General features: G+C 37.7%; 1 protein-coding gene across 1 annotated transcript in view; it reads left to right on the top strand.

Moving 5' to 3' along the window:
- Positions 1-20685, top strand: part of LOC131520877 (E3 ubiquitin-protein ligase RNF14-like) — a 70817-nt gene extending 50132 nt beyond the window's left edge. The window contains exons 4-5 of the mRNA XM_058745391.1: positions 19682-20185; positions 20299-20685. Of these exons, the coding sequence (XP_058601374.1) occupies positions 19682-20185; positions 20299-20685 (891 nt within the window). The remainder of the gene's footprint in view (positions 1-19681; positions 20186-20298) is intronic.
- Positions 20686-23679: the final 2994 nt, after the last annotated feature.

Raw genomic sequence — 23679 nt, 5'->3', positions numbered from 1 at the left:
AGATAATCTTTGTTATATGAACTTAAATATTTGAGTTCACTCAACATTCTTTACTTTAAAACATGCAATATGATATAATCTACTAAGTAATTTCAAGTTGTGTTAACTTAACATTTAAACTCATTTATATTAAAAATTTAATTAATTGAGTTGAATCTAAATAACATTTTAACTTATTTTAGATCTTCAACTATTGGTCTGCTTACTGCACTGTTACATTTCACTCAGTCACAGTTTATAAAATTTACTTAATGTAGCACTGGGGGGAAAAAACATGCAATGAAATCATGTGGTTTATTTACAAACATGTAAGTAAACAAGTAGACCGCTTGTTATCCTTTTAAACTATGTCCACCCGAAACAATTGCTCTTGAAAGTAACAGAGACCTCAATACCTGGTACACCATACACAATGACGGTAACAGTTAGTGAATAGTGTATGAGTATGAATGGGTCATTTTTGAGTAGAAAATGAACTCCAGATGTCACAAAACAGTAAGTTACTAAACCTAACAACAAAAGCAACCATAAAGTAGTGTAAATACAACTCAAAAACAGTGAAAAATGTTACCTTTTTAATTATTCATGCCCCAGTGCATGATGGGAAAAACGGGATCATAACTTAAAGAATCCTTGTAAACATAACAAACAATTCTAAGTAATATAGACTTACAAGTTCAAACGTTAATTTCTACAAGCTTAAATTAAGTAATAATATAGAATTTACTTTTTTTTTTAATTATTGCCTGAACTAAATTATTTAATGTAGAAATTACATATGTTTTTATGTAGTATTTACTTCACCACAAAATCATTTTTCTAAAAAGTGATCCACTATATTTACTCAATAAAATTGAGCTAACAATTTGCACTCACTTTGTTTGAGTAGATTCTATCCTATATATTGAGTAAAGAGTACCTACATTTTACAGCTATGACAAACTAAAAGAAATTAGGTAATGTCTACCTAATATTTTTCATTAAATTACATAACTAATTACTTATAAAAATTGAGTAACATTAACTCTATTGTTAGTAGGTAACAGTTCATCACTGTAAAACCCAACAAGTTAGGGTAACAAACCGTTTGAGTAAACCGATTGCCTTAAAACATTTAAGTTTTTAAAACTAACAATTATGAGTGCTCTGAACTTATTTCAGTCAGTCATCTATAGAAGATCTTATTGAGAATTAACTAAGGTTTAGATGTTGATTTATTGTTTCAATTGAAGTAACCATGTTAGAGATCAGTGTCTGCTTTAGTTGGGCTCTTGACCCTTGACTTCTGTGTTAGATGGGGGGTTTTTTCCCCTTTGGTTGTTGTAACCATGTGTTCCTCGAACATATTTGTTATAGCGCAAAGCCCAGAGAAAGTGATCGGTAGTTGGTTGTCATGTATTTATAATGACAATCATCTGTAAGTGAACTGATCTCATTGAGAGTGAGCGCAGACTCGTTGTGTGTCTAATCTCTGGTTAAGTGAATGTTGCATTGATTATAGTAAAAGTGTTTCTGTGACAGGCGGTTAACAAAGGAGTTTCTAAACAGTTTGTCCACAAAAAGTTTTAATCTATGGCAGCAATTGGACTCACACAGACATCAAGAATCAGCTTGTGAACCTCAACAAATATGTTCGAAGAACACATGGTTACAACAACCAGAGAAAAAAAAAACTCCTCTAACGCAGAGGAGTCAAGAGCCCAACTAAAGCAGACACTGATCTCTAACATGGTTACTTCAATTGAAACAATAAATCAACATCTAAACCTTAGTTAATTCTCAATAAGATCTTTTGTAGATGTCTGACTGAAATAAGTTCAGAGCACTCATAATTGTTAGTTTTAAAAACTTAAATGTTTTAAGGCAATCGGTTTACTCAAACGGTTTGTTACCCTAACTTGTTGGGTTTTACAGTGATGAACTGTTGCCTACTAACAATAGAGTTAATGTTACTCAATTTTTATAAGTAATTAGTTATGTAATTTAATGAAAAATATTAGGTAGACATTACCTAATTTCTTTTAGTTTGTCATAGCTGTAAAATGTAGGTACTCTTTACTCAATATATAGGATAGAATCTACTCAATAAAATTGAGTAATCCACTATATTTACTCAATAAAATTGAGCTAACAATTTGCACTCACTTTGTTTGAGTAAATATAGTGGATCACTTTTTAGAAAAATGATTTTGTGGTGAAGTAAATACTACATAAAAACATATATAATTTCTACATTAAATAATGTAGTTCAGGCAATAATTAAAAAAATTAAGTAAATTCTATATTATTACTTAATTTAAGCTTGTAGAAATTAACGTTTGAACTTATAAGTCTATTTTACTTAAAATTGTTTGTTATGTTTACAAGGATTCTTTAAGTTATGATCCCGTTTTTCCCATCATGCACTAGGGCATGAATAATTAAAAAGGTAACATTTTTCAATGTTTTTGAGTTGTATTTACACTACTTTATGGTTGCTTTTATTGTTAGGTTTAGTAACTTACTGTTTTGTGACATCTGGAGTTAATTTTCTACTCAAAAATGACCCATTCATACTCATACACTATTCACTAATTGTTACCGTCATTGTGTATGGTGTACCAGGTATTGAGGTCTCTGTTAATTTCAGTAGTAATTGTTTTGGGTGACATAGTTTAAAAGGATAGCTATCTACTTGTTTACTTACACGTTTGAAAGTGAACCACATGATTTCATAGCATGTTTTTTTCCCCCCAGTGCTACATTGTTTAAGTAGATAAGTTTAAGTTATAAACCGTGACTGAGTGAAATGTAACAGTGCAGTAAGCAGACCAACAGTTGAAGATCTAAAATAAGTTAAAATGTTATTTAGATTCAACTCAATTAATTAAATTTTTAATATAAATGAGTTTAAATGTTAAGTTAACACAACTTGAAATTACTTAGTAGATTATATCATATTGCATGTTTTAAAGTAAAGAATGTTGAGTGAACTCAAATATTTAAGTTCATATAACAAAGATTATCTTGTTTATTTTAAGTAAAATTGTTCCAAGTTGGGTTTACTTAAAAAGTGTGATGCAAAAATGGTGCATATATATTTTAAGTAAATCTAACACATCAGTTTTACCAGTGTGGCAAAGACTCTACAGCATGACTTCACGATCCAGTTAGGTTCATCAACAATTACCCCATCAACTTCGGTCAGAAATCTTGGTGTAATCTTTGATGACCAGCCGACCTTCAAAGACCACATTGCAAAGACTGCTCGATCTTGCAGGTTTGCACCACACAACATCAGAAAGATCAGGCCCTTTCTGACGGAGCATGCTGCACAACTTCTTGTCCAGGCCCTTGTCATTTCTAGGCTGGACTACGGCAATGCTCTTCTGGCTGGACTTCCATCAAACACAGTCAAGCCTCTACAAATGATTCAGAATGTGGCTGCACGACTGGTCTTCAACGAACCCAAAAGAGCCCATGTTACACCTCTCTTTATCTCATTGCATTGGCTACCAGTCGCAGCTCGCATCAAGTTCAAGACACTGATGCTTGCTTATAGAACAACCACAGGCTCAGCACCCGCCTACCTGCACTCACTATTAAGAATCTACATCCCCTCCAGAAGTCTGAGATCTGCTAGTGAGCGACGCCTCGTGGTACCATCACAAAGAGGCTCAAAATCACTCTCCAGAACATTCTCGTTCACCATTCCTGGCTGGTGGAATGATCTTCCCACCCCTATTCGGAGTGCTGAATCCCTGTCAATCTTCAAGCAACAGCTGAAAACTCATCTCTTTCGACACTACTTGACTTCACCCTACACTTAAAAAAAAAAAAATCTCTTTCTCTTTATTTATTCCTTCCCTTGCTAGCTTGTACTGATTTAAACAATGCCTGAGACTTGGTGTTACAAGCACTTCGTTTGTCGGATTGCCTCTTCAAGATGAATGGCTTTATGTATTCCCCAATTGTAAGTCGCTTTGGATAAAAGTGTCTGCAAAATGACTAAATGTAAATGTAAATGTGGCTACAGAATCATATCATAGGCTACAATAAAATCATACATACTACACTATATGACTATAAAATCATAGTTGGGTTTTTCCCAAACTATAATTCCTGACTACAATGTTTGAAATCTTGTAAAACATTTTGAATATGATAGGCAATTCATTGTATTTAAATTTCTTACGGCGCAATGATGTTTTCATGCTCTACATAAAACAATAAAATAATATGAGTGTACACTGCAACATGATGAATGCTATGAATCTAAGTATGTTTAGTACATGTTTATTATTAATAGCCTATGTTTAATAGGGAGCCAGTACAGTGTTTACAGAACCAGGCTAATGTGGTCATACTTCCTGGTTCTAGTAAAGAACTCTAGCTGCTGCATTTTGGACCAACTGGAGTTTGTTTATTAAGCATGCAGAACAACCACCCAATAAAGCATTACAATAATAGGTAACACTTTATTTTAGGGTCTCTTAACTAGTTGCTTATTAGCATTCATATTACTAGAATATTAGCCATTTATTAGTAGTAATCAAGCACATATTAATGCCTTATTCTACATGACCATATTCTACATCCCTAATCCTACCCAATACCTAAACTTAACAACTACCTTACTAACTATTAATAAGCAGCAAATTAGGAATTTATTGAGGGAAAAGTTGTAGTTAATAGTGAATAAGTGTTCCCTATTCTAAAGTGTTACCCAATAATCTAACCTTGAGGTCATAAATGCATGAATTAACATTTCTGCATTTGACTTTGAGAGCATAGGTCTCAATTTAGATGTATTTTTAAGATGAAAAAATGCAGTTTTACAAATGCTAGAAACGTGGCTGTCAAAGGAAAGATTGCTATCAAATAGCACGCCTAGGTTCCTAACTGATGACGAAGAATCGACAGCCATCAAGTGTTAGACAGTGTCTAAGTTATTACATGTGGGGGTTTTAGGTCCGATAATTAACACCTCTGTTTTTTCAGAATTTAGCGGTAAGAAATTACTCGTCATCCAGTTTTTTTATATCGACTCTGCATTCCGTTAGTTTCTCAATTTGGTGTGTTTCGCTGGGCTGCGAAGAAATATAGATCTGAGTATCATCAGCATAACAGTGAAAGCTAACACCGTGTTTCCTGATGATGTTTCCTAAGGGTAACAAGTAAAGCGTGAAAAGTAACGGCCCTAGTACTGAGCCTTGAGGTACTCCATACTGCACTTGTGATCGATATGATACCTCTTCATTCACTGCTACAAATTGATGGCGGTCAAATAAGTATGATTTGAACCATGATAATGCACTTCCACTAATGCCAACAAAGTTTTCTAGTCTATTCAAAAGAATGTTATGGTTGATAGTGTTGAACGCAGCGCTAAGATCCAGTAGTACTAATAGAGAGATACAACCACGATCAGATGATAAGAGCAGGTCATTTGTAATAGAGGGTGACACGGGAGTGCATTTTCAAACCTCTCCCGTCCCACTCCCACAAAAACAAAAACTCGTCCTGTCCCAATCCCACTAAAAAACTGGGGGAAAATCCCGTCCCGTTCCACTCCCGGAAGAATTACTCCCATTCCCTCCCACTCGCATTTTTTTTTTTTTTTTATTAATTTTTTTTTTTGGCCGAAATCTGTCAGTCACAGTAAAAATATAGTACAGATCACAGCGTGCCCACTTTAGTTGAATAAAAACCCAAAATGTAGTTTTTTTGTTATTATATTATATGCACAGTGTAGGCTACATTGCACACATTAAATTTTATGTAAATCATCCATGCTAACACACATTTTCTATTTGAATTTTGGGTTACACTTTATTTCAATAGTCCACTTTAGACATTCTACTAACTATAAGTAACTTTGTAATTACATGTCAACTACATGTCAACTAATTCTCATTAATTTGCAACTACACATCTACTAACTCTCAGTAGGGTAGGGTTAGGGTTAGTAGAATAAGTTGACATATACTTGCAAAGTTTCTGATAGTCAGTATGTTGTATGTTGTGGACCCATCAAAATAAAGTGTTAGAAGATATTAAGCAAATAGTTTACTAATACTCTAATGACTGCTAGTTGACAGGTAGTTGCAAAGTTACTTACTGTTAGTAGAATGTCTAAAGTGGACTATCGAAATAAAGTGTTACGAAAGTGACTATCGAAATAAAGTGTTCATTTGAAAGTAGACATTTCACTCTTTATAGATATATTTTTAAAAGATGGAGTTTCAAAGTTTCTCGCTCAGAGACCTAAAGCGCACCCTGTTCGCTTTAAAGAACAACATTTCGTTGTTATTCTGAGTGTACACAAATAAACGTAGAGTCTTTACAGATTCGAAAGGTGTATTACGGAGATTTTAAGAGCAAGTGAGCATACCGGCGCCTGTCCTGCAACAAGTGCGCTATTCAGCTTCCACTTTCCACACAAACACTTCAATAGCGCACATTTCTCTAGGTTAACATCATATTGAGCGGCCATGTAAAGTTGCTACTACATACATCTTTCAGATGAAAAGCCATATTTGAGGTCGATGAATGATAGTGTGTGTTACCACATAGACCAGCCGTTAACGATCTGTCTGTCACGGACTGCGTCATTCACTTAACCAGCCACACCAAAGCAAACAAGAGGAGAGCGAGACAGGGTAACTAGAATTGAGTTCAGAATTAAAATATACAGTTTATAGTTTATTTATATAAAAGGTATATTTGTGTATAAAGTTGGGTATCATTACTATTCCAGGTCCCGCCCACTCCCGATGACATTTTTTCTGTCCCGTCCCAATCACGTGATTCGTAGCGGTTTGTTTCCCATGACCCGTGGGATTCCCGAAAAAATGTCAGCCTCTAATTTGTAACTCTAATGAGAGCAGTCTCAGTACTATGAAATGGTCTAAATCCTGACTGGAAATCCTCACAGATACCATTTTTCTCTAAGAAGGAATATAATTGTGAGGATACTACCTTTTCTAGTATCTTTGACAGAAAAGGGAGATTCGAGATCGGTCTGTAATTAACTAGATCTTTGGGGTCAAGTTGTGGTTTTTTAATGAGAGGCTTAATGACAGCCAATTTGAAGGTTTTGGGAACATATCCTAATGACAATGACAATGATGAATTAATAATAGCAAAAAGAGGATCTATGACTTCTGGAAGCACCTCTTTTAGTAGTTTAGATGGAATAGGGTCTAACATGCATGTTGTTGGTTTAGATGATTTAACAAGTTTATACAATTCTTTCTCTCCTATAGTAGAGAATGTGTGGAAATGTTCCTCAGGGGATCTGTAGTGTGCTATCTGATGCGATACTGTAGCTGAAGGCTGCATAGTTACAATTTTATCTCTGATAGTATCGATCTTGGAAGTAAAATAGTTCATAAAGTCATTACTGCTGGGCTGTTGGGAAATGTCAACACCTGCTGATACTTTATTTTTTGTTAATTTATCCACTGTATTGAATAAATACCTGGGGTTATGTTTGTTTTCTTCTAAAAGAGACGAAAAGTAATCAGATTTGGTAGTTTTTAATGCTTTTCTGTAGGATAGGGTACTTTCCCGCCAAGCAATGTAAAATACCTGTAGTTTTGTTTTCCTCCAGCTGCGCTCCATTTTCCAAGGTGCTCTCTTTAGGGCACGAGTGTACTCATTATACCACGGTGTTGGACTCTTTTCCTTAATCTTCCTTAACCCTCTGGGGTCGACAAACGCATATATGCGTTTTGAGGCAGATTTTCCTGATAAGGCCGAAATGAGCTTGAATTACTCTGCCATTTTTGATCGTACAGATAAGAGCAATACACCATTCGAATCTGCAAGGGGTCTACTTTTATTTGTATACACTCATAATAACAACTAAACTTTGTGCTTTTGAAGAATAAAGAAAACAAACAGGGTGTGCTCTCTGTCTCCATGAACTGTTTTAGAAACGCATCACTAAAATGAACTGTAACTCAGCAAATACTCAACACAGAGACATGGGAGTTATATCTATAGAAAGCTTGGAGTGTCTACTTTGAAATGAAGCAAGTCTTATAAAAACAAACATTCTGTGATGAAGTAATCCGTATGAAACCAACACGATATTCAATCTTTCCCGTCTGACTCATTATCGCTAATGTGACCCGCCCAGCTCGCGCTGTTCATATGTAAATAGCCACGTGGTAAGTCTTGGCGTGCAAACGCCCAACACAAACAAAGAGGAGGTCCTTCATCGCGCTACTGTTCGTTTCTGGAAGATGCGCTGAGTAAAAGCAGGATTTCCCTCGAAAGAAGAACACGATTTCATCCAGCAGAGGAGATGAGTAAGTAATGTTTCTTTTTTACATTAGTTAACGTTTTATTGTGACATAAACCTGAACAGATTTACTAACAGTTAGCTGGGTTTTCCCCCAAACGACAACATGATGAATGCTACGCGTCTAAGAATGTTTAGACCATGTTTATTATTAATACTCTGTTCACAAATATATTTTAATAGCGTGCTAAACAATAATAATTAGTTTCTCAGATATAAAATATCATTTTTTATAGTACAAAGTACATCCTTTTATTGTACAAAGCATGCTTGAGTCTGTGGCTACAGAATCATATCATAGGCTACTATAAAATCATACATACTAGACTATATGACTACAAAATCATAGTTGGGTTTTTCCCAAACTATAATTCCTGACTACAATGTTTGAAATCGTGTAAAACATTTTGAATATGATAGGCAATTCATTGTATTTAAATTTCTTACAGCGCTATGATGTTTTCATGCTCTATATAAAACAATAAAAGTAATATGAGTGTACACTGTAACATGATGAATGCTACGAGTCTAAGTATGTTTAGTACATGTTTATTATTAATAGCCTACTCTGTTCAGAAATAGATTTTAATAACGTGCTAAACAATAATAATTAGTTTCTCAGATATAAGATTTCTTTCTTTTTATGATAGTGATATATATGATATTTATGATATATATACAGATGTTCCTGATATTAACATGCTCACAAATGTTTTTTGTTTGTATTTTATTGAATCAGATACCAGCACCAGATGAATCCTGATGTCTCTTCAAACTGTTTTCCTCTGAGAGCGCTGTACCAACATCAGATGTTCAACTACACTGATATTCTATGTCAAAACAAGCTCCTTCTCTACTGATTATGTTTTTTTCTTCTTGAATCCATGGAAAGAAGTAGAAACACTTAAATAACACACGTAAATATCAGGTATGATTTCCTTGTTTCACTTGTTGAACAGAATCTGTTGCAGGAATGACTCAAAGTCTGTTCACATCTCTGTGGTTAGATCAGTGTGCACAATAATGTGTCTTTGACCTTCATTATGTATGTTTTGATTATACTGTGTTGTAAATAAAATACAAATAATTAAAAAAAAAACTTTTTTTCAATCTCCTCACATTCTCTCTTACCTGCCTCAAAGTCACAGTCACACTGATGGGCCATTAGGGGCCCATAGGGGAGGGCCCTTTGTCTCTCAGGTGAAAATCACTTAATATTCATGGCCATTGCCACTCCCTCGCATATAGACCCTCGATCACAAAACATGTCTTGAAAATTTTAAATCAATATATTGTTTTCTGTGAATGAGTAAGCAGAATGATTTTCACATAATTTTGAAGTAAATAGTCTAGGCTACAAGACTGATTACTCAAAAGTCTTGGTCAGGACTATTTAGTATGGGTTTTAAGGCCTTATTTCAGCTACATTTTTTTTCCCAAAACTTACTAACCACGCATAATATTTTTTTTCTAAAAAATGCAAACATGTACATCCATCTTGGTCACATATTATTGTAGCACAGTTTGTGCTGAATACAAAAAAAATTACATGTTGGTCAATAGTATGTTTTAAGTAGCTGAAATAAGCACAAATATCAGGGCATGTCAAAACATCTCAAGGGCCCCAAAATGACCTCAGACCCCAGAGGGTTAAGCGTAAAGGAGCAACCGTATCTAAAGTGCTAGAAAAGAGAGAGTCCATAGTTTCTGTTACATCATCAAGTTTTTCTGTGCTGTTGGATATGCTGAGGAATTGAGATAAATCAGGAAGATTATTTACAAAACAGTATTTTGTGGTAGAAGTGATGGTTCTACCATACTTGTAGCAAAGGGTAGAATTTACAGTTTTAGCTATATGGAGTTTACACAAGACTAGATAATGATCTGAGATATCATCACTTTGCTGCAGAATTTCAATACCATTAACATCAATTCCATGTGACAATATTAAATCTAGAGTATGATTTCGACAATGAGTAGGTCCTGAGACATGTTGTCTAACCCCAATAGAGTTCAGAATGTCTATGAATGCTGATCCTAATGCATCTTTTTCATTATCAACGTGGATATTAAAATCACCAACGATTAAGACTTTATCTGCAGCCAGCACTAACTCTGATAGAAAATCAGCAAATTCTTTAATAAAGTCTGTATGGTGCCCTGGTGGCCTGTATACAGTAGCCAGTACAAATATCACAGGGGATTTATCATTAACACTTGTTTCTGTAGATAATGTTATATGAAGCACCATTACTTCAAAGGAGTTATACTTAAAGCCTGCCCTCTGAGAAATACTGAGAATATTGCTATAAATTGTAGCAACACCTCCCCCTTTGCCTCTTGGACGCAGTTCATTTTTATAACAGTAATCTTGGGGGGTAGACTCGTTTAAAATAATATATTCTTCTGGTTTTAGCCAGGTTTCTGTCAAACAAAGCACATCTAGGTTATGATCAGTGATCATATCATAACCAAGATCATAGCGCCTTCGTAGAAAGGGACCTGATATTCAGTAAGCCAAGCTTTATCATTTGTTTCTCTGTATTATATACATTTTTGGTAACACTTTATTTCGATAGTCCACTTTAGACATTCTGCTAACTGTAAGTAACTTTGTAACTACATGTCAACTAGCAGTCATTAGAGTATTAGTAGACTGTCTGTTTAATATCTTCTAACACTTTATTTTGATGGGTCCATAACGTTTAGCATAGTCAGTATATGTCAACTTATTCTACTAACTCTAAACCTACCCTAACAGTCTACTCTGAGAGTTAGTAGACATGTAGTTGCTAATTAATGAGAATTAGTTGACATGTATTAAAAAAAGTTGTTTATAGTTAGTAGAATGTCTAAAGTGGACTATCGAAATAAAGTGTAACCAAATTTTGGTAACACTTTAGAATAGGGAACACTTATTAACTATTAACTACGACTTTTCCCTCAATAAATTCCTAATTTGCTGCTTATTAATAGTTTTGTAAGGAAGAGGTAGGCCTAGTGGATTCCATATCATATATGGATTCCATGTCTTTATTCAATGATCTGCAATCCAAGGTCAAACAATAATCACAGCTCTTAGTCAGGTCACAGGCTTGAGTCGAAATACAGAGAAAACAATCCAGGCAGACAAATCCAAAACAATAATCCAGGAGCGGAAGTCAGGAGAACAAAGCAATGGTCATAACAATAAACGACAGTAATTGCATGAAAGAACGCTTAGTAAGGCAGTGGAACTGGCAATACTTTGCAAAATGGTAGTGGAAACACATGGCTTAAATACATGGTGACAGGAAATTACAAGACAGGAACAGTTGTGGCAGGAACAGGAAGTGGACAGAGTTCAATATTCAGGTGAGGGCTCCCTCTGAAGGATGGGAGCCTGATCAGATGTTACAGTTTCCCCCCCTCCAGGAACACCTCCAGGTGTTCTTCTCCTAGGACGACCCCTGGGTCTGGGTGCCGGACGATCTGGGGTGAACTAGGTGAAAGTCTCTAATAAGTGATGGGTCCAAGATGTCCTTAGTTGCTACCCACGATCTCTCCTCCGGGCCATATCCCTCCCAATCTACAAGGTATTGCAGTTGACCCCCCCTCCTACGAGAATCCAAGATATCCCGAACTAGGCAGGCAGGAGCTCCATCGATCTCAAGTGGTGGAGGAGGATCAGTGTCAAGAGCTTCAGAGCTCGGTGCCAAGTGGGCCGGTTTCAGGAGGGACACATGAAAGGAAGGAGAGATGCGGTAATTAGCCGGCAATTCTAAACGGTATGTGACAGGATTAATTTGTCGTAAAATTTTAAAAGGACCAACATACTTTGGACTTAACTTCTTACTCGGGAGTTTCAGGCGTAGGTCACGAGTAGAAAGCCACACCATTTGACCTGGCTGATACTCAGGATGATGACATCTGTGTCGATCAGCTTGGATCTTTTGAGATCGAATAGCTCGCTGAAGGCGGACATGAGCATTGTCCCATACCTGTTCACTTCTTCTAATCCAATCATCCACAGCAGGCACCTCAGATGGCTCCCCCGACCATGGGAATAAAGGAGGTTGGTATCCTAGAACACACTGAAAGGGGGTCAAACCAGTAGAAGAGTGTGTGAGGGAATTTTGGGCATACTCTGCCCAGGGAAGGAATATACTCCACTTCTCCTGTTCTTGGCTACAGTATGATCTTAAATATCTACCAATTTCTTGATTGAGACGCTCAACTTGTCCATTAGCTTGAGGGTGATAGCCTGATGTGAGACTGACATTGATGTTTAACTGTTTGCAAAAGGCTCTCCAAACCCGTGATGTAAGCTGTGATCCTCGATCAGTAACAATATCATCAGGTATTCCATAAATTCTGAACACTTGGTTGAACAGAACTTGAGCAGTTTCCATTGCCGTGGGCAGACCTTTCAATGGAATTAGACGGCAAGACTTAGAGAAGCGGTCGATGGTGACCACGATAGTGAGGAATCCTTGAGAGCCAGGCAGATCAGTGATAAAGTCAACGGACAGGTGTGACCAGGGTCGTTGGGGAATAGGTAGTGGTTCCAAAATTCCTGCAGGTAGTTGCCACGGTGTTCGTGACTGAGCACAGATATGACATGTAGTCACATAATTGTTGACGTCAACAGACAATGTGGGCCACCAGAATGAATTTCTGACCAAAGCTGTGGTACGATTAATTCCAGGATGTCCAGAAGCGAGAGATGTGTGGACCCATTGAATGATTCTGGGTCGAAGACTGGATGGAACATAGACTTTGCCAGTCGGGCATTCTGGAGGGGATGGCTCCTCTTGTTGGGCTTGCTGAATTTCTTCCATAATATCCCAACGGATGGGGGCAATGATGATGGAGGATGGTAAAATAGTTTCTGGTTTTGTCTGTGAATCAGTTGAGTCATGGATACGTGATAGTGCATTTGTCTTACTGTTTTTACTTCCTGGACGGTAGGTGACTGTGAAATTGAAATGAGTGAAAAAGAGTGCCCATCTTGCCTGGCGAGGATTCAACCGCTTGGCATCCTTGATATATTCTAGGTTCTTGTGGTCTGTAATAACTTGAAATGGATTGAGTGCACCTTCTAACCAATGTCTCCATTCTTCGAGAGCAGCCTTGATAGATAGTAATTCCTTGTTCCCAATATCGTAATTGCTTTCAGCTGAGGATAGCTTTTTGTGAAAAGAATGCACAAGGGTGTAACTTGCCTGGCGTTCCATGGCATTGAGAGAGGACAGCACCAATTCCACAGTCAGAGGCATCAACCTCCACAATAAAAGGAAGCTTAGGGTCAGGATGCTTAAGAATTGGAGCTGAGGTGAACCTGGACTTGAGCCAATTGAACGCTGATGTAGCTGCCTCGGTCCATACTAATTTCTTTGGCTTTCCTTTACGAAGTGCGGTAATGGGTGCAGCTACGGTACTGAAGTCACGGATGAACCTTCGGTAGAAGTTAGCAGAGCTTAGAAACCGTTGTAACTCCTTCACTGTTTTGGGTGTGGGCCAATCAAGGACAGAGTTCACCTTAGCATTATCCATCTGAACTCCTGTATGGCTAATATTGTAACCCAGGAATTTGGTAGAAGTAACATGAAATTTACATTTTTCGGCCTTAACAAAAAGGTTATTCTGGTGAAGGCGGGTCAAGACAGTTCTGACATGAATGATATGTTCTTCAATGGAGTGTGAGTAGACAAGGATGTCATCTATGTAGACAATCACATACTGATTCAGGAGGTCTTTGAAAACTTCATTAACAAAGGACTGGAAAACTGAAGGTGCATTGGCCAGCCCATATGGCATAACCAAGTACTCGTAGTGCCCCCTGGTGGTGAAAAAAGCTGTCTTCCATTCATCACCTTCCCGGATTCTTATGAGATTGTAGGTCCAACTTGGTGAAATACTGGGCCTCCCGCAACTGTTCAAGAGAAGATGGGATAAGAGGCAAAGGATAGCATTTCTTAACAGTGATTGCGTTGAGTGATCGATAGTCAATACAGGGTCGTAGGCCTCCATCTTTCTTTTCAACAAAGAAAAACCCAGATGCTGCAGGAGAGGTGGATGGTCTAATAAATACATATGACAATGCTTCTTCAATATATTTTTCCATGGCCTTGGTTTCAGGAATTGAAAGGGGATAAACACGGCCTTTAGGGGTAAAAGTGTTAGGTAGAAGATCAATGACACAGTCCCAGGGGCGATGTGGTGGCAATTTGGTGGCCTTCTCTTTACTAAATACCTCGGCTAGGTCTGCATACTCATTGGGGATGTTATCTGGCAAAGGAAAGAGATTCTTGATGAGTTGGGTAGTGCAGACTTTAACTTTAGTCGGCAGGTCCAGGCAGTGGGTATGACAATGAGGAGACCAACGGATCAATTCCTTCTACTTCCATGAAAACTGTGGATTGTGAGTAGACAACCAAGGATATCCTAGGATAACTGGGTTTTGAGGTGATGAGATGACATAGAAAGTGACTTCTTCAATGTGAAAAAGACCAACTCTGAGTTGTATGGGAAGAGTTTGATGGGTGATACAACCTTTTCCAATGGGAGCATCATCTACGGCGGTAACAGTAATTGGTGGTTCACATTTGGTCGTGGGAATGTTCAGCTTTTTCACTAAATCGTGATGAATCACATTAGCAGCAGCTCCAGAATCTATTAACGCTGAAAATTGGTGGTCTTGGTTAGTGACAGACAAAATAATGGGAAGTGATATGCATAGACCAATTTGTAAAGTATTAAGAAAGTGGCTTACTCGATAACTTGGAGAGGAGTTGGCAGCAGGTTTAGCAGGACAGTGGGAACAGCGATGACCTGATTCACCACAGTAGAAGCAAAGCTGATTGAGCAGTCGTCTCCTTCGTTCATCAGGTGGTATATGAGTTTGTCCTATTTGCATGGCTTCCGTAGGACCAGGCTGACTTGGTACTTGAGCCGCAGTAGTAGGCTAGGTTAGTCTTGGGACCAGGCTGTGATCGCAAGGGTAACAAACTGCGAGAAGTCAAGAGAGTCATATTTGCATACTAATTCTGCTTGTAACTTATCACACAGACTAGAACGAAAAATGTGCTTCAAAGCAACATCATTAAACCCACTTTGTGCAGCAAGAGTGCGAAACTGGATAGCATAATCAGAAGCTGGTCTGTTGCCTTGGCGTAACTGAGTTAACTGAGTTGCTGCATCCATACCGCCAGCAGGATATTGAAAGACATCGCGAATCAGTTGAGTGAAATAATTGTATGACTGTTGAACCCGTGTGTCATGATCCCAAACTGCTGTAGCCCACTCTAGTGCCTTCCCGGTCAGCAAAGTCATAATAAAAGAACATTTTGTGTGGTCTTGACTAAAAACTTGAGGTTGATTTGAAAAATAGATAGAGCACTATCGCAAAAAAACAGTACAGTTGTGAGGAGAACCATCAAATTTTTCAGGTAGAGCAAATCTTACCGGAGCAGGTTGTGGGACTGGAAGGGAACGAATGTACTGTGTCAAGTGTTCGTTGGCAGCTTGCAGTGTGAACAACTGGGTTTGAAAACCCTTGAGCAAATCATTTTGATACTCAATGGTTGACAGGAGTTGAGAGACCTCTGCTGGATCCGTGCCAGGCGAAGTATTCTGTAAGGAAGAGGTAGGCCTAGTGGATTCCATATGCGGGTCTTTATTCAATGATCTGCAATCCAAGGTCAAACAATAATCACAGCTCTTAGTCAGGTCACAGGCTTGAGTCGAAATACAGAGAAAACAATCCAGGCAGACAAATCCAAAACAGTAATCCAGGAGCGGAAGTCAGGAGAACAAAGCAATGGTCATAACAATAAACGACAGTAATTGCATGAAAGAATGCTTAGTAAGGCAGTGGAACTGGCAATACTTCGCAAAATGGTAGTGGAAACACATGGCTTAAATGACAAGACAGGAAATGATGTTTCAGGAACAGGAAGTGGACAGAGTTCAATATTCAGGTGAGGGCTCCCTCTGAAGGATGGGAGTCTGATCAGAGGTTACAAGTTTGTAAGGTAGTTGTTATGTTTAGGTATTGGGTAGGATTAGGGATGTAGAATAAGGTCATTTAGAATAAGGCATTAATATGTGCTTAATTACTAATATTAATGGCTAATATTCTATTAATATGCATGTTAATTAGCAACTAGTTAAGAGACCTTAAAATAAAGTGTTACCCAATTTTTTTATTTGTTGAACGTCAATTAAATTGTTACTCTTAAATTGGTTTGGACGTTTTTTGTATTTTCTAGTTCGGGGAACAGACACAGTCTCTATAGTGTGATATCAAGGTGAAAGAGTCTCTATGTGCTGAAAATGAACTGACTTCTGTGATGTGAGGCGGCTAGCAGACGGTCGGTTTAGCCAGTCTGTCTGCTTCCTGATCTGGGCTCCAGTTAGTCAAGTACGAACACTAAGACTATGTGCCATATTTCTAGTGAGAAGAAGTACTGGGTGAAACCTCTAATTCTGCCCCATGTGTGGCGCCATGGATGCATCCTTATCAGGGTGGACAAGGCCTGCATGACAGCCCTGGCCCACTGGAAGGACCTACAGTGGTTCGAGCAGGGTGTGACTATGGGATTAGGTCCCTGGCCACAAAGCAGAGGATATCTCGATGGTTAGTTTACGCTATCGCACTAGCATACTCCTCCCTGGGGCTTCAGAGCCCCATTGGAGTGAGAGCCCATTCCACTCAAGGTGTGGCCTTCAGCCCTCTTGCCTCCTGCAGGGCTCATCCTGCGCATAATTGGTCCCTCTGAGCCTTTATTGCTCAAGGCCAGTTCATATCAGTCGTTTCTCTTCATGGCACGGCAGGATTGTATTTGTTCCCCATAAGCGTCTAGCAATTCAGTATGAGTGAAATATCAAAATGGAACATACTCGGTTACTTACGTAACCTCGGTTCCCTGAGATGCGGAAACGAGTACTGCGTTCCTTTCCGTACCAAGACGCTGCATGACTCAGCCATAGGCTCGTGCAGCACCACTGCCGAGCCATTGGTTCGTTTTTTATTCACTGCACAAACTTTTTATTCCCCATAAGCGTTTAGTGACGCAGTACTCATTCCCATATCTCAGGGAACCGAGGTTACGTAAGTAACCAAGTACGTTTTGTTTATTTTTCTCCATTCAAAGAGAGAGAATTTTAGGTCTTGTCTCTTGCGGATGGTAATGTTCTATTTTCTTTTGTTAAGTGGTTTATCGCCAAAGCCTTGCAGTTTTTGTTTTTAAGTTATGTGCACTGTTCATCATTTTACTGTTTTTGTGTTCATGTTTTAATTTTGTGGAGGCCCATCTATATCCTAAACACCTGATGTTAAAAACCCATGTGTGAATATAGCCCTTAACCCTCTGGGGTCTGAGGGTGTTTTGGGGCCCGGAGAAGTTTTGACATGCCCTGACATTTGTGCTTTTTTCAGTTGCTTATAAACATTTTAATGGCTAAAGTCTAAAAACACTGTATTCAGCACAAACTGGGCTACAATAATATGTGAGCAGAAAACAACGTTTATGCGTGATTAGAAAAAAAACTAAAATTTTTAAGTAACTGAAATAAGGCCATAAAACACATACAGAACATTTGTTCACAAGACTTTTGAGAACTGGATTACAGAAAATACGTCCAGAAATTACAGAATTGCACAATTAGAAAAGGAAATTCAGGTACTGAATCAGATCAAAAGCGCCAGTTCTCTGACCAAAAACTTAAAAATTAAAAATTTTAATGAAATAACCTATTGAAATCTAAAGCAGAATTCTCAATCCACCGCACAAGAGTGACTAATTATAGTCAAAGCGAAAGCTCAAGCAGACTTCTAGCTGCAAAAATAAAGCAAAATGAATCATTTTCCATTAATAATGCAATTGAAACCCCATTAGGATCTGTTGCCTACGATACAGAAGAAATGAATGATACTTTTAGACTTTTCAATACTAATCTTTATGAAGCCGAATCGTTCTTTGAAAGATATGATTTAAGGACAGTCGGGTCAAAGCTTAATTTACTCTCCCTGTCCAGAGAAGAAGCAGAATTTCTTGATACACCTCCCACTTTTACAGAGTTAAAAGTTGAACTGTCCTCAATGAAAAGAGGCAAATCTCCAGGACTAGATGGTTTTCCTCCGGAGCTATTCCTGGAACTATTCCATAGTGAATATTCCACATTCTTTTCATTGTGAACAAAATACATCACTTATTTTTGTGTTGCTTAAGAAAGGCAAGTCTCCTCTGAATTGCGGTAGTTACAGGCCAATATCTTAATTACAACAGAGTTAAAGCTTTTTGCTAAGCTTTTAGTTAAAAGGTTTGAATTAACTGCAAGTAAACTAATTCAAAGCTTTTAGTTAAAAGGTTTGAATTAACTGCAAGTAAACTAATTCATTTAGATCAATCTGGATTTTTAAGAGGGAGACTTGCATCTGATAATGTTAGACATCTTTTGCACATCATCCATGCATCTGAAATTGATACTCTACCTGCAGCTGTCTTTACTTTAGATGCACAAAAGGCCTTTGATCGGTAAGTTGGGAGTATCTTTGGATAGTTCTGGAGGAATTTGGCTTCAGAAAAACATTTATATCTATGGTCAAAACACTTTCCTTATGCAGTTGTGTTAACAGGTAACATTCTGTCAAAGTCATTTCCTCTGCACCGTGGTACCCGTCAGGGCTGCCCACTTTCCCCCTTACTTTTTGCACTGACAGTAGAACCATTAGCGCAGTCGATTAGATTAGATTAGATTATTTTATATCACCCATAGTTATACAAAGAACACAGCATAAAATTTCTCTTTATGCAGACGACATACTACTACTACATTTTACTAATATACATGTCTCCTTACCCCAAATAATAAAAGTATTCACCCAGTTTAATCTAGCTATAAAATAAACTGGCTATAAAATAAACTGGGACAAATCCCTTCTTGTTCCTTTGAATGCCTCTGCAAAATGTCTTACATTACCACATATTCAATGGCATGACACAGCATTTACATATTTAGGTTTAAAAATAAAAAAAAACATTCTAATATATCACGTATAACTTATGACAAACTTAAACTTTAAATCTTTGCACATATGCAGAGATGGTCTAATCTCAAAATGTCACTGTAAGGTACAATTTTAATAATAAAAATGTTCTTGGTTTGTTGAATTTTCTTTTTTCTATGATTCCTTTACCTCTACCTGTAAATTATTTTGAGGAGCTGTAATCTCGGATCTCTAATTTTATTTGGGATGGTAAAAATCCCTGTATCCGTCTCAGTACTCTTCAGCAGATGAAATTGTCTGGTGGTCTGGCACTGCCTGACTTTAAATTGTATTATTGGTCCTTTCATATTAAATCATTCACAAATTGGTGTGATAACCCTTAAAAATTTTATTTCTAGATCACTGCTCTTTGCAAGAGACTGGACGAACTTTGGGAAGAGAACAGGGGCAACGTGGTTCTTTTCATCTGGATCCAGTTCCTGAAGGAAGAAACTCTGGAATTTTTGAACATCCAGTCTCCGCTTGAGATCCAAAATATTGGTGGCCAGCCTCAATGTAAATTTGGTCATAACCCAGCAGTAGAGACTGCTGTTGAAAAAAGTGAAGTGCAAGAGTTGGACAAACGAGCAGTTCAAGAAGTTGACCCTAACACAGATATACTAACCCAACTGTTGGACTTTAATGAAGCTCAGAAGCAGAAGGTGTTTGATGGAAAGATTTTTAGCTGTGGAATCTGCATCTCTGAGAATTTGGGTTCCAAGTCTTTGCTTTTCAAAGAGTGTCAGCATGTCTACTGCAAGGCCTGCATGAAGGAATACTTTCAGTTCCAAATTAGAGATGGTAAAGTCCAGTGCCTTACCTGCCCTGAGACAGAGTGTATGTCCATGGCCACTCCTGCACAGGTATTTTTTATCTTGTGTGTTTGTACCATACTATGAGCTATAAATAGGTTTTGATTTTTAAGCATTTTAGCTGTTTGAACAGAAGTTTAAGAACTACCACTATACTTCTATAGGTGAAACTTCTTGTGAGTCAAGATGAATTTGCCCGCTATGACCGCCTCCTTCTGCAGTGGAGTCTGAATCTAATGGCAGATGTTGTTTATTGTCCACGCATGAGCTGCTGCATGGCTGTGATTATTGAGCCTGACACTACCATGGGCATCTGCCCCTCATGCCAATATGTGTTCTGCACCCTCTGCAAGCGAACATACCATGGCCTCTCTGTCTGCAAAGAAGGTAAGATCACAGTGGAGTATCCTTTTATACACACAAGTACAGTTGAATCAAGTCAATTTCATTTGTGTGGGAATTTACATTTATGCATTTATCAGACGCCTCTACATAGCAAAATCCCTGGTGTCACATTAACACTGCTGGGTGTCTATATGTGTCCACACTAGAGAGTGTCAAAAGTAACACTGAAGCAGTGTTGAAGTGAATGAGATGATTAAGTTATTAATTAAGTGATGATTGAGCATTAGTGATGAACACCAGCTGTTAACAAGCACAATCACTGAAGAGAAACAACAAGAACAGAACAAAGAGAAACGGTAACACTTTAGAATAGGGAACACTTATTCACTATTAACTACGACTTTTCCCTCAATAAATTCCTAATTTCTGCTTATTAATAGTTAGTAAGGTAGTTGTTAAGTTTAGGTATTGGGTAGGATTATGGATGTAGAATAAGGTAATGTAGGATAAGGCATTAATATATGCTTAATTACTACTAATAAATGGCAAATAGTCTAGTAATATGCATGCTAATAAGCAACTAGTTAAGATACCCTAAAATAAAGTGTTACCAGAGAAACACAACAATACAACTGACTTCCAGTCACAACCTTAGGCTGGCTGCACACTAGAGGATTTTAAGCCCGATTTGCACCCCCGTACAATTCGCGGCTTGTCGCAAGCAATTTTTTTTGTCCAAAAATCCTCCATTGTGTGGTGTCATTACGATTATTTAACTGCTCCCGATCGAGACGGAGCGTCGCCGAACTTAAATCATAAATATCAAACATGTTTGATATTTACGACTCTTGATCGGGCTGCCTCTGACGTGATACTCGTGATAGCGATTAGAGCGAGCAAGCAGGTGACGCTTGCTCGCTCTAATCGCTATCACGAGTTGTGTGTTGTGTGCTTCTGTAGGTGAAACTTGGCAGCCACAAACATGCCATGAAAGCAGAGAACATCACCATCACAATATTAATTATTATAGAGAAGAAGAAAGTCAACAGTTATGTTGTTTGTAGACCATTTGGGATGATCACATCCTGAGCAAATGGTGACCAATTGTAGAATGGGACAGGTGTGGGACACTGAGAACCACCTCAGACAAAGGGGTGTCAGAACATATTTAACGTACAGACTACAGCTGTTACAACAGGAGAAACTTAATTTACATGAAGGATAATAAACGAAAAATGTATAAAAGGTTTGAACTTAGGATGTTCTGGGTTCATTCCGACTCTGCTGAACCCAAGGTACTACATGTGCTTTGTCACTGCTATGCTGCAATAAACATCTTCATCAAGATCTTCAACGTCCTCATCACTTTTTCTTACATTGGCGAGCCAGCTAGGAGGGTTTTCCAAAAAGCGGGAAAATGTAAGAAAAGTGGTCTCTTTCTTTTTGCTGGTATTGTCAGGGAACCCCCTCGTTTAAAAAAATCTAGAAAAGAAAATTAAGGACAGAAGAGAATTTGGTTTAGTCAGTATTAGCAGGAGGAGTTCTTAAGCCTATTCTGCACAAATTCTGTTTAAGATTCAAACGGAACTGAATCAGCCCGACGCACTGTGGTGGCAGAGTTGTATTGGAATTGTTGTTTCTAAAGTAACTGAAGCAAAGTGCTTAAGTCAAAGTTTCTAAAGTAACTGAAACTTGTTGTTGGTCTCTTATAATTCTGTTAAGATTCTAAAGTAATTGAATCAACCCAATGCAGTGTGGTGGCAGAGTTGTATTAGATCTATTGTGTCTAAAGTTGTACGTTTCTTACATAATTGAAATTGACTGTAAAGTTGTGATAATTCTGATGAAATTCTAAAGTAAATGAATTGACCCGACACAGTGTGGTCACATAATTATTTCATAACTGTTGTGTGTCATTGTGTAGTGAGTCCAACGCACCGTGACTCGGTGAAGTTTAAAGCCCAAAAGCAGTGTTAATTCAGGGCTCGAAATTAACTTTTTTACTTGGTAGCACTGGTGCTCCCAACTTTAAAAAGTTAGGAGCACCAGCAAAAATTTAGGAGCACCCACCAAAAATTAATGAGCACCACAACTACAAATTATAACAGATTTCATCTTAACATTCTTAACTTTAATGCAGATTGGTTAATATATTAGCTGTCAATCACTTAGTCACTGCTTTCCGCTGTCAGGTGCCAGGGAGCTATAACTACTGCGGGAAATGCAAAGGGCTGAAGAAGAGAGAAAATGAAAAGAAACACTGACAGATTTCTTTCGTAAACCACCTAAAGTTAATCTGAGTTTGGTTAAACAGAGAACTCCTCTTTGGTGAGGTTTAGGATGGTGTATGCCATGTTAAGTTTTACATTCAGCTCTGCCAGTTGCGCAGAACGGCTGGCAGCTAGGCGTGTGCAATATTGACAAAAAAATGATATCCTATTTTCTATGATTTTATCGATAATGAGAATTATACGATATTTTGCTTGTGTTATTGTGCTGATCTTGTGTTATTGTGCTGGTAGTCTTAAGGACTACCGTGGACAGCTGATTTTGATATTCTTCATATTCTGTGTGGTGGTCAGTTCACAGCAGTGATAGAAATTCATCTTTTCCAATAAGTTTAAATTGATTTTTACCTTTTATAGTCATTTTCACAATTAAGCCATTTTTTCTAAAAGTGTGCATCATTATTTGAGTCAAATGTCAATTAGGATAATAAGACATTTGGGCTGTTATCAAGCAAATTAAATCAGTATCAACACAATTCATCTTTGAATTTGAATTTTGAATTTCTGAAGTGGCATTTAGATGCACTTACACCCTGCTTAATGCAGGACATGACTGCATTTAACCTGCAGTTACACATGCATATATAATGTTTTAATACTGTAAACATAAAACGTTGAATACTGATATTTGAAATTATTTAAAAAAATTAAAAGACACTTTAAATGTGAAATTACAATCGCCAGTAGGTGGCATCAAATCACTGTTAATAAGTGAGTCACTGCGATTGAACTGAATCATTTAAAGGGCTGATTCATTCAGGAATGAAACGAATCACCGTCATGTTGCTCAGAGATGCGAAACAGTGCTGTGGCTTTGTTTGGAATTATTGTTGTTGTCGAAATAGAGCAAAAACAGGAAATATGGTGTCTACAACGTAAGTCTCTTAATATTAACTTCTTGTTTATTGAGCT

Source organism: Onychostoma macrolepis, chromosome 15 (genome assembly GCF_012432095.1).
Source record: "Onychostoma macrolepis isolate SWU-2019 chromosome 15, ASM1243209v1, whole genome shotgun sequence".
In the NCBI taxonomy this organism is placed as follows: Eukaryota; Metazoa; Chordata; class Actinopteri; order Cypriniformes; family Cyprinidae; genus Onychostoma; species Onychostoma macrolepis.
The sequence above is the reverse complement of the archived record's forward strand: the minus strand, read 5'-3'. Positions and strand labels throughout refer to the sequence as shown.